The 11,940-nt window shown below is 39.1% G+C and overlaps 1 protein-coding gene across 3 annotated transcripts in view; it reads left to right on the forward strand.

The window, feature by feature from the left end:
• The window catches only part of Asb11 (ankyrin repeat and SOCS box containing 11), a 35,495-nt gene that overhangs the window by 3,955 nt on the left and 19,600 nt on the right, over positions 1-11,940 (forward strand). For all 3 annotated transcript variants that reach the window (XM_074064256.1, XM_074064255.1, XM_074064257.1), the window contains exons 2-3: positions 6,410-6,489; positions 10,479-10,586. In XM_074064256.1, the coding sequence (XP_073920357.1) occupies positions 6,410-6,489; positions 10,479-10,586 (188 nt within the window). The remainder of the gene's footprint in view (positions 1-6,409; positions 6,490-10,478; positions 10,587-11,940) is intronic.

The following is an 11,940-nucleotide window of genomic DNA, read 5'->3' on the forward strand; positions in this document are numbered from 1 at the left end:
ACATGCTCATCAAAACTGATTAAAAATAAGATGTAGATATAGGCTGATGTAATCTGTTACCCACAACCCTTGGCCCAGACATGTTTTAGAATTCAGTAAAAAATTACACAGTGTACAGACATATTTACCCTAAATGACAATACAAATAAAAATAATAAATTCCTTAGCCTGAGTCCTGGCCATGTTTTGTTGCCAAAGGTATATTCGTAAAAGTTGGGGAAAAGCTTGGTTTTCAGAATTTGTGGGATTTTGCAATTGCAGACAAAAACTGTAGAGCTACAGTGCCCTATTTTTTAAAAAAATACTCTTTTAAGTGAAGTTTAAAAGATCCAATCTATTTCTAAGTATTACACTCATCACTTGTCTTTGTTCTAAACTCAAGAGGCTGGCCTTAACTTGACAGCTACACCTCTGCCTGACTTATCATCCTGACTTCTTTGTCCTGTCCTTTCCATTCCAGTAGGATGTTTTTCGCCTTTGTCCCATCTTTGCCAAAACCTCTACCTAGCCTTCTGCTCGTACGTAGTTCTGCTGGTTGTTTTCTTAAGTCTTGGCCTAACCAGCCTCTGAGTGGTTAGATATCTCAGGTGCCTGCTGGCTATTTCCACATTGGTATAACTAGTTTCTGGCAGGATCTCTGTCTCCTCACCTGTCACCTTTATCTCCTGCCCTTAATGGGTTCAAAGGAGCTCTGTTTTTAACATAATCATTTTGTCTATCATAGTTCGTTGACCAAGCTTTATCTCCCAGCCAGAACTGGATGTTCTAGAGAATATTCACTTTAACTCCATTTTATTTTAATATTTTATATTTATCAGAAATTTTATTATAGGTTTTTCCCATTTACCTTTGCATTCCTTAAAATATTAATTCTGCTAGGCTCTTACCTTGATTTTGGTTCAAACTGAAGTTCTGTATGAATTTTCTTCTCTTTGATAATGCCATGGGACATGTTGCTTCATATGATTGTAGAACTTGAATAAAGAGAATGAAGATTGTTCCATGTATACCCAGGACCAGTCAGATGGTCTTGTAGAATATAAACCAGGAATCTCAAATTCTTATTGAAATTAGACAAGGTAAAATTGTTTAGAAATTTAAAAAGAATTTGTTTTATCTTGAACACTTGGAACTTAACTATATTTCATATGAACCAATTTTGTTATCAGAACATATACTTTTAGGAGTTGTCACAAAATTGTTATTCAAAGAATCTGAGAACTAGATAGATAAATCACATTCTGAGAAAAATTTAAAGAGAGAAATGAAAAGTAGTTGAACATTTTCTGTACACCTCATCAGGAACAAGTAAACATACTTGTAGAGTAAACTATCTTCATAAAGTGTTTGCAACCCTGTGACTCAGGCAGTCTGCCAAATAAGTAAAAATAGATTGCATCAGAAGAGAATGATTGAGTCCTACTTAAGTATTCATTTACTTGGAGAGCTTAGTTGTATATTTCCTGAAAGGAATGGAAAAATTCCCAACCTGCCAAATAACTTTTGTCCTTAATTTCTCACAATTAATTCCAATTTGCAAAAAAAGAATGATAAGAGTGAGGGCTGGTGGAATGGCTTAAGTGGTAGAGTGCCTGCCTAGCAAGCTTGAGTTCAAACTCCAATACCACACACACACACACACACACACACACACACACACACAATCTAAAGAATGATAAGAGTGAGAGACTGTGTTGGGAACAAGACTAGAAAAGCAGGAGACCCACCCACTGGGCATTTTCAGGAAACTGATTCTGAAAACTCTTCAAGATCCTTTGAAGTAAGTGGTGGGAAACAATGGGACTGGAAGGGTTACTTCCTTGAGAATGATTTTGTTTCCATTTGGGAATTCAGTTGATTTATTTTACATTATAAGCAGAAAGTGGATGTCAGAGCCTCCCAAGACAAATAAGTCTACCATCATGATGGGCAGAATTTAGAAACCAATCAGAGCAAGCTATTTTCTGAAGTCCCAAAACTTGGCTTTCAGTCCTACTTCTGATACTAACCACAAGTCCTCTTCATGTGTAGCAAAATGGTTGTTGAACATTCTGTTCTTTTTTATAAAGCAAAATTCTCCCTACCTCTCTTGAAAGTCAAGGAGCTCCAAGAGAAATACAAGTTTAGATAAGGGGCACCTGAAATGAGTAGGGCCTGGTATTTCAGCTCTTAAGTTGGAAATCTGCTTAGGCAAGTGACATGCTGACTTGTCCTGCTATGCTACTCAATTGGTATATGGGGAGGGGGGTATTGGAAAGCAGAGGTGTGGTGAGAAAGGAGCCCAGAACAGCCATCCTTCCGTCTTTCTTGGCTCAGTGGAAGATGGCACCACAGGTTTGCCACCGTGACCTCAGAAGTATGGGGTTGAAGGTATCAGAGGATGGTGTATTGATGGGAGAACATTAGGAGATGTGGTCAAATGCAAATGGGTAAGAAAGTTGCTTAGGAGTGAGTCTGGGTGTGGAAGACTCAGACCTAGAGAGAAGCCTGTAGGACTGATTTCCTTTTCCAGTTATCTGGGGAGACATCTTCTCTGCTCCTCTTGCTTCTTCCCACCCTCAAAGCACCAGAGGAGCTGGCACTTAGAAGGAAGAAGTGGGAGGCATGTGAAGAACATGTTGTCCTTGGGCCTCCATCTTCTTGGACCAATTAAAAACAAAGCCCTATCCTACCCTGGGAGTGGGCTGAGTACTTTTTTAAACTCGTTATGGAAATACGACATAAATACAAAGAAGTACACAGGTCCTTACAGGACAGCTGGATAAATAAGCATAAAGTGAACACAGTCAAGGAGCAGCACTCAAGAGCAAGAGACCGTGTATTGTCAGCATGGCTCCCACTATGCCCAAATCCTGTCAGCCCCCATCCCTCCTCCAGTTGCTTTTGGCTTCTGACACCTAAGGTGAGTTTGCCCTCCTCTTCTTTGCAGAACAATATCACATAGCAAATGTTTTATGTCTGACTTCTTTGACTCAACATTAGGCTTTGGAGGTATATCCATGTTGTATATAAATGTTGGGTCTTAAGGCTGATGAGTAACAGTCTTAAGTTGCTAGAGAGTCTGAAATTGGATGAGAGATGTGGTTAAGGTTCTTGCTTCCCAGCAAGAAAGGGGGGTCATCACATCCTGCATGGAGGCAAATTTTAGAAATAATAAAACCATTTTATACTGAAAAGCAAGTTGCCATTTAAGTTTTGTTTTTGTGTTTGAATAGAATACCTATACGGGTTTTGAGTATCCCTTATATGAAATGCTTGGAACCAGAAGTATTTTGGATTTGCAGATACCTTTGGGGGATATTTGCATATACATAATGAAATATTTTGGGGATGGAATTCCACCCTAAACACAAAATTCACTTATGTTTCTTATATACCTTATACACATAGACTGGAGGTAATTTTATATAACATTTTAAATAATTTGGAGCATGAAGCAAAGTTTCCTAGTATAGAGTTTTCCACTTGTGGGGTCATGTCAGCACTTGCTCAAAGTCTCAGATGTTGGAGTATTTTGGATTTTGATTTTCAGATTGTAGATGCTTATCCTGAAGTACTTCCAGGTGACTCAGGTTGACTAGCTGTTGTTAGAATGACAAAGTGACAAAGTCAGAGCTGAGGATTTTCTTCTTCCGTTGTTGGTCGGGATGCTGAGCTGCCAGCCTAGGGTAAACGCTATTGTCCCAATTCCAATACCTGTGTTCATTTCTAATGTGTCTGAAGCACACTCTTCCCATTGAATGAGATGGTGGAGTATTAAAGGGAACCCAAGGCTGACTAATCAAGGATTATTTTATAATATTTCATTATTTCCAGTTCATGCAAATAAATGTTCAAAGAATTTTACAAATATTCCACTCCTCAATTTTTAACCAACTCAGAAACAAGTGGAGAAGCAAACACAATGTATATTCATATAAATTTTTTTGGTGGGAGTAGGACGCAGGCACTCTACTTCTTGAGCCACACCTCCAGTTCGTTTTTCTCTGGTTATTTTGGAGATGGGGTCTCGCAAACTATTTGTCCAGACTAGCCTCGGACCACAATTCTCCTTATTCTCAGCCTCCCAAGTAGCTAGGACTACAGATGTGATCCACTGTACCCAGCTTGTATTAAAATTTAATGTTTTTCTTTGCTATAGAAATATTACACATTCATATCAGGTATGCAGGATTATAAAATTTTCTATCTATTATTTGGAACTAATTTCAGTTGACAGAAAAGTTACAAGAGCAGTACGAAGAGTGTACACTTCTCTTTGCCCAGAGAGCTCATTCACATTTACCAACTGTTTATGTATATCCTTAGATTCCATCTGAGGTCAAATGTTGCCTTTAGATGTTGTGTCTTGTCTTCCTCCTTCAATCAGGAACAGTTCCTCAGTCCCTCCTTCAATTGGTTACAAGCCAGTTATTTTTAAGAATGGTTCTTCAGTTTGAGTTGGTGCACAGTGTCCTCAGGGTCAGAGTCAGTATACTTTGGGGGCAGGAATATCACAGAAGTGATGCATGTTCTTCACGTTGTGTTCTCTCTGATGGTACATGATGTGGATCATTGCATTCAATTAGATGGCACCTGGTACCAATTTGTTCCAATATGATCACCTGGGCAAGGTGGTTTCTTCAATTTTATTCCACTGTTAAATTACCCCGTTCCCTTTATAATTAGTAATTATGTTTGTGGGACCATAATTTGAGATTGATTCTATTATGTCTTCTGCATTTCTAAGTTGTTGGTCTATTATGAGGAAGCAGTTTCTCTTCTTCACATTTACTTGTATCAGTGAGGAACTTACAGTTTTATATCAGAGCATTTTCTGTATTCTTAGTCTCATTGTTTATTTTGATCCTTAAGTTGTTCCTCATTTGGCCAGTGGAAACCCCTTCAAGTCAGCCTTTACGTCTTTTTGACATTCCTCACTCTTTCCTTTTTGGTAAGATATTTGAGGCCCGACTTATACTTTTTCTGTCTCAAGCCTGGGATCAGCCATTGTTTTAGATTTTCTCTGTGCACAGTGCTAAAAAAATGCATATATGTGCACATGTATGCTGTACATCTAAATTGACTTTTATGTCCAGATATATTGAAATCATATATTTTTATACCAATTGCTTCAGTATCAACCCAACCTTGTAGAGTTCATTCCAGCTTTCTCTATTTTTGTAACTCAAAGGGGTACATTGGGTTTCAATGTTGATAGGGGAATTATTGAAATGCTATAGCTCTGGCTGTCATCCATTGGAAAAGTTCACTGTTTCCTTGAGACCCTATGTTATTTCATATTCACACACTTCTAATTTCGGTGGAATTTTTTTTTTGCCAAGTTTTCAGATGTGGAAAACCTGACTGCGTACCACCATCAGATCACCTAGAAGAGGTTGACAAAGTGGGGGGACACTTTGTGTTAAATCCAAATCATATTCTATTCTATTCAGTGTACAAAGAGCATGGTCATAATTTGAAAATTGCCCTAAATTTTCAGACTGGAATAGGTTTTCTTACAGAACAAATGATTGCCCTTCAGCATTTTTAAGAGAGGGCTACTTCTCAAATGCCCATTTAAGCCAGGCAGTCTTGATCAAGCGGAAGCCAAGTACAAGAAAAATGCATTCATAAAACTGTTCTGAGTCTGTTCCTTAGAGCCCTGCCCTACCAAATATTTATTCATCATAAATGGTCTTGAGCACTTAATGTCATGAATGTATTTGGCCTTCTTAGAGACCAAAGCACTTGGCAAATACTAGATTACTGTATCTCCACTTTATAGATAAGGAAATTTTGGCAACATGCTGATTTTGCCAGGGAGAATGGTCAAAATAGGGCTTGAACTCAGGCAGCTAGCTCTGCTGGCCTCATGGACAGCCATCACACCCAAACCTGTATAAGGAAAAAAATGACATTGTGTATTAAAATAGATACACTTTGTTTATTAAATGAAACAGAGACAACTACTCTAAGAATTTAGGGAAAATATTTTCCTTGATTTCTTAGAGTCTCTTCCCTAGTATACAGGCTGTTGAATCTTTGGGGGTATGGATGAGGGTGGGAGGGAGGCAAGGGAAGGATGAAAATGCAGAAGCTATTGACCTGTTTTATTCTTCACTTTACCTTATTTAGAGCCATTGGGACCAATTGCTGGGCACTATTTTATTGAACTAAATCTTGTTTAAAACTGACCTTCAACAGCCAAAGAGATTAACTGTGCCCATCTCCACACACACCACCAAACTAATGGACTTACACTCAGTAGCTTGTCACCCTGAAAGCAGTTGACAAGAAAGCCTGATACATGATACCCAATTTCCTCTTCTTCCCTAAAACCTCTCCTCAAAATGTGTGGGCAGCATAAACAAGCTAGAGGAAGAAGTCTCCAGACAGACCTTGACTTTGAATGTGGTTTGTGTTTCAGACTGCTGGGCTGATAGATCCCCACTTCACGAAGCTGCGGCCCAGGGACGCTTATTGGCCCTTAAAACTTTAATTGCACAAGTAAGTAAACTGAAGGCCTGATCCTTTGTACTTACGCTATGATCAAGCATCACTGTTTATCAGCTTGCCTCAGTCAGGTCCCAGCATTGCCATTCCAGGCATATATGTCAGATTGCACCTCATCTTTTGTTCCTCTTCCTTCTCCTTTCCTGAGGAAATGCCTACTTTTCTGCCTAGTTCCCTCCTTCCCCTTCTGGGCCTTCCTTTACCTCATAGACAGTTTCTCTTTGAGGGATCATGAAGGATGCCTTCAAATTTGTTGCCTTAGCTCACTTCATTCTCCCAGTGTACATTAGTGACATGAGTCCTGAAGTCCCATTTGTTAGTTATTGCTGTGTAACAAATTATCTCAAAACATAGTGGCAAAGCCAACAAACACTTAGATTCTTGAAGTTTCTGTGGGTCAGGGAGCAGCTCCCAGGCTGTAAAGTGTCAGCCAGAGCTGCAGTCATCTCATAGTTCAACTGTGGGAGGATCTACTTTCAATCTCACTTATACTTGTTGGCAAACCTTGATTCCTTGCCACGTGGGCTCTCCACATGGTTGGTGTTGTAAGACAGCAGCTGGTTTTCACCAGAGAGAGTGCCTAAAAAGGAAGTCGCAGATTAAAAAAAAAAAAACACCTAATCTCTGAAATGACATATCCTGTCTTCTGCCATATTTCACTTACTAGAAGTGAGGCAATAAGTCCACCTCACACTCAGGGGGAAAATTATTATAAAAGCAATACAGTGTTAGCAACTGGACATCATCTGATAATGATAAACTATTTAATGAGCAAACATTAAAATAGGTTGACAAACAGATAAATCCTGCCCCTTAGGGAAGATTTATTAATGTCTTAGTTATTAAGGTTACCATATTTGTAACCTTAATAATGAGTAGCAGCCCAGTAAATATTTGTGAAATGAATGAAAGAAAGTACACACTCCATTTGCTTTATTTATTTTGGAGTCTACATGTGTACAGAGAAAGTGAGTCATTATATCTTTTTCCACATCCTAGCTATCACTTAATCATATTTTAATTCCTCACCAGTCTGAATTTAAACATCTTGGTGAACTGTTCTTTTTGTGCATGCGTGGCTTTTTTCCCCTTTCTTTTTTATGAGTTGTTGTATTTCTCAAGAAAGTAAGTAGACAGCATGTGAGACACCCTGGGTTTGATCCTCAGCTCTGCAAAAAAAATTATAAAAGAAAGTAAGTAGAGGCAAAAGGAAAACAGTACTGTCAGCAATGATGGGCTTTGTATATGATTTTATAACTTGATCATTTATTTTAAACAATTTAAATTTTGTCTGATTTGATTTTTTAAAATACACAACATATTCATATAGTTCAAAAATTAAAATGAAATAAAAAGGTACATAATAAAAAATCTTGTATCTACCTCCTCCCTCTCAGCCTCCCCACTCAATAATTTTATTAATATTTTTATAAACTATTTTAGGATAGTTTTCAAGAAGAAAACTATCAGCGTTCCCAATGTGCCCTTCACTCAACTTGCCCTCATGTTCACGTCTTGCATATAGCATGGTTCATTTATCAAAAAGAAGAAATTAGCATTGACACAATACCATTAACTGAACTGCAGATTCTTTGGGTTTCATCAGTATTTCCACTAGTGTCCTTCTGTTCCAGAACCCCATGTTGCACTTTAGCACTTTATTTTTTAACTCTACTCATAGTATGTTGGTATCAGTAGGGTGAAATATATAGGGTATTCCATAGAAAAGTTCAACTTTTTCTTGCTACATTCCCAGTTCTTCACCCTTCACACTAGTCAAAAGTATATTCTACTTTTGAAAACTGTATTTTCCATTTAGATAATGTGGTAAATGTGAGTAAAACATTAAACCACCTTGAGTGAATTTGAGTAAAGCATTAAACTGAGCTGCAGGAGCTCCGCAGTGATCGTGCTGGCTGCCACCGACAGCTGGGGAGCCTCAAGTCGTAGGTATAATTTGTACTTTCAGCTTCTCTATTTTTTCATGCACAGTGAAGATGATTCTCTTTTGATGGTCATTCATTCAGGCCCGTCCAGCATTACATTTCTCCAATTCCAAAGATTCTGAGATTTTTTTTTTCCCTAGCACTATGTTGCCACCTTGTGGACTAGACTTTTTAAGTCTTCATTTCTTTCTTACATTTTTTTTGTTAGCATACATTGATAGTACAGAGGGAGCTCATTTTAATAATTCCGTGGTTATGTACAGTGTATATTGAACAAGTTTGCCCTAAGTCTTCATTTTTTAAGAGGAAATCATATACGGGGAAAGAAAATGGAAAAGACTTTTCCAGCTATGATACCCAATTTGAAATATGTAGCACAGCTCTATAAAGGAATACATCATATGCAGGACATGAAAATGCACAGGATCCAGGAGGAAGAGAAGGACCCTATGATGAAAGGACAGACAATAGAGGGAAGTCCCATTTGCTGGCCACAGCAGGGATGCAGCTGGCACTACGGAGATCTACCAGGACACAGTAAATACTAGGCTGGAGTTTGGGGTTCTGGTTTATGGCATTAGATTTTGGAAGATTTCAGCTGGTCAGTTATAAGGCAAGACATCAAAAGTGGATTTGTCAAGGAGGACAGACCAGGGACCTAATTCCTTTCCAGATAGAAAGTGGTAGTCACAGGGGAAAGAACCACGTTGTTAAAATCAGGGTATGAAGTCAGAGTTGTCCAGCAGCTAGGCTGACTTTGTCATTTGTCACATGGACCCAAGGACAAGGAAGGTGGAACATGGTAGTATGGTGGGATGGGCTATGACATGGTGGTGACAGTAATTTCTGGAAGGAAATGAGGGTTAGGAGACTCCCTCTGGCCTCAGACCCTGGAACTTCAGAGACCTCTCTATACAGTGGTGTCTTGTCCAAAGCAGTGATACTACTACACAGCATGTGACTGTTAGACTGTAAGAAGCACTCACTACTGAACTTGCTACTATTTTTTTTTTTAGCGGGACTGCAGTTTGCACTCAGGTCAGGGTCTTGCACTTGCTAGCCAGGCGCAGGTGCTCTACCACTTGACCCATGCCACCATCCCTGAACTTGCTACTCTCAGGCCCAGGAGTCATCCAGTTCCAGACCCAATTCTATTTCCTGAACCTCTTTGCATGCCATCACTCCCTCCTTTATAGCCATTGTTGTTCTTGTCCACAGCAAGCTCATACTGGCCTAGCAAGGGCTCTGTGGTGCTCCTTGCTTCGGTCTCACATCCCCGCCCCTGCTGCCAGCTCTCCATGCTGTTGCTTCCAGTGTGCTTCTTCTAAAATGGCTAATCTATTAGCTCCAGACCTTCTACAGCCCAACAGACCTATAGGTATCTCAGTCCCTAGAAGACATGCACTCCCTGTTTGGAAATCAAAGCCTTTCACGATCCATCTCTAGCTTGCTGTCCTCTTCAACCTCCCCATTCTCCCACTTCCGCTTTCTGTGGGCTCTTCCTGATCCAGAAAGAACCAACAATCCAACTGTGGCCCTGCCCCACTTCTTGCATTTGCATATTCTGTTCCCTCCCAATGGCCTGCTCTTTCCTTGTCTTCCCAGCTAAGGAGTTTCTATGCTTCAAGTCTCAACTAAATACTATCACATTTGTGAAAATTTTTTTTCATACTCCCTAAGCCAGACTCAATGATACCCCATGCTCCCAACTGAAATTTGAACATGCTTCCAGTATAGGAATTTGCTTCCTCTTTTGTTTTTTCATTTCTGCCTCCACATTGGGCTCTTGGAGCACAGAGACTTCATGTCATAAATTTTGAAGACCCAGGTTGTCTGTCCCAGAATACTGAATAAACATTTGTTCAACAAATGAGTCTGAGCTGTCATGCTGTGTTTAGACTCTCGGGGTCATGACTTTTACTCCTTTCCATCTGGTGCTAATATTGTACCCACAGATGGTGAAAACTTCAGAAACCTGTTGAACAACATTGCTTTCATTGCTGTGACTAATGCAACTCTCTTCTTTCCAAATTATAGGGTGTCAATGTGAACCTTGTGACAATTAATCGCGTTTCTTCTCTTCATGAGGCTTGCCTTGGAGGTCATGTGGCCTGTGCCAAAGCCTTGCTGGAAAATGGCGCACATGTGAGTATCACTCCTGCACACTTAGGTCTGTCAAGCCACGTGCATCTGTTAACACCTAGGCAGACATTATCTTCTGGACTGTAGGGTTGACAGGTGTAGTCCCATCCATGTCTATATTCTCCCATTCAGGTTACTCCTCTCTTTTCAACCTATACCCCCAACATGTGAACATTCAGACAAGAATCTCTCAAAAATTTGATGTAGACATTAAAAAGAAACCTTTGTTGTAAAACATGATAAAGAAAAAATTTTAACAGAATAAAAAACCACTCCTAATTCAATACCCTAAGCCAATCACTATTTTAATTGAGCAGTCATCAAATTAAATGCCTTTTGATAATGTATTTAAAAGTCACAGATTAAGCTTTATCTTTTTTATCTTATATCCTTTTTCAACTTACAAAAATAAAATGTTAGAATCTCGATGTCACTCATATTTTGTTGTCAGATAATATTTTGTTGCAGATTTCATTGTTTAATCTAGTTCTTACATTCTTTTGTTTTATGAGCTGCAAGGTCTTTAAGTGCTTCATGACAATTTTTTCCACATTTTATATGGAAGCTGCATTTCTACATGTAGAACTGAGTATAAAAGTCTTCCTGGCACAAACTGATTTTTTCCAGTCCCATCGTGGTCATCCGTGTGCTTCTCTAAGTTACCTGACATAACATAAGTTAAGCTCATGAGCAATGATGAGGTAATGAGGACGAGGCTGTATGAGGGGCATTTCCTTCCAAACTGGATGTTTAGAGTGACAAGCTGAGTGTTGGTGGGAAATGTTAAACGTTGCTCTCCTCCTCAGAGAGTTTTGTGGGGACAAAGAGAAGAATAAGACAATGGTCTCTGGTCTTTGGCAGTTTTATAAAGGAATAGCCAATAAATGCTATACTATACCATTTAATATTTAAAACAAAATGAGAAAAGGAATAAGAGATAGTGCCAATCAGTAGAAAGTCCCTTGTGATTGGCAGTCCCATGGATACCTTAAACTCAACACATCTACAACTGTGCTTATCACATTCTTCCCTCTGGGACTTGCTCATCTAGAGTTTCCAGTTTCAGAGACTGGATGAAACATTTTTCTGGTTTCCCAAGCCTGGGAGTCATTCTGTCTCTGCCATCTCCCCTCTAATTAATGAGAAAATCCTGCTAATTTTACTTCCTATTTCTCAAGTCTATGATCACTTTTGTGATCCCATAGTGATTTGAAGCACTTATGTTGCATCATCAAAAGTATCACCTTTTGTGTTTATCTTCTTTAATAAAATTCCACCTACTCAAGAAAAGGCAACTGTTTTATTCATCTTTGTTTCCAAAATATTGGTCACTAGTAGATACTCAATGTTTGTTGAC

The sequence above is a fragment of the Castor canadensis genome, chromosome X (assembly GCF_047511655.1).
Source record: "Castor canadensis chromosome X, mCasCan1.hap1v2, whole genome shotgun sequence".
NCBI classification, from domain to species: Eukaryota; Metazoa; Chordata; class Mammalia; order Rodentia; family Castoridae; genus Castor; species Castor canadensis.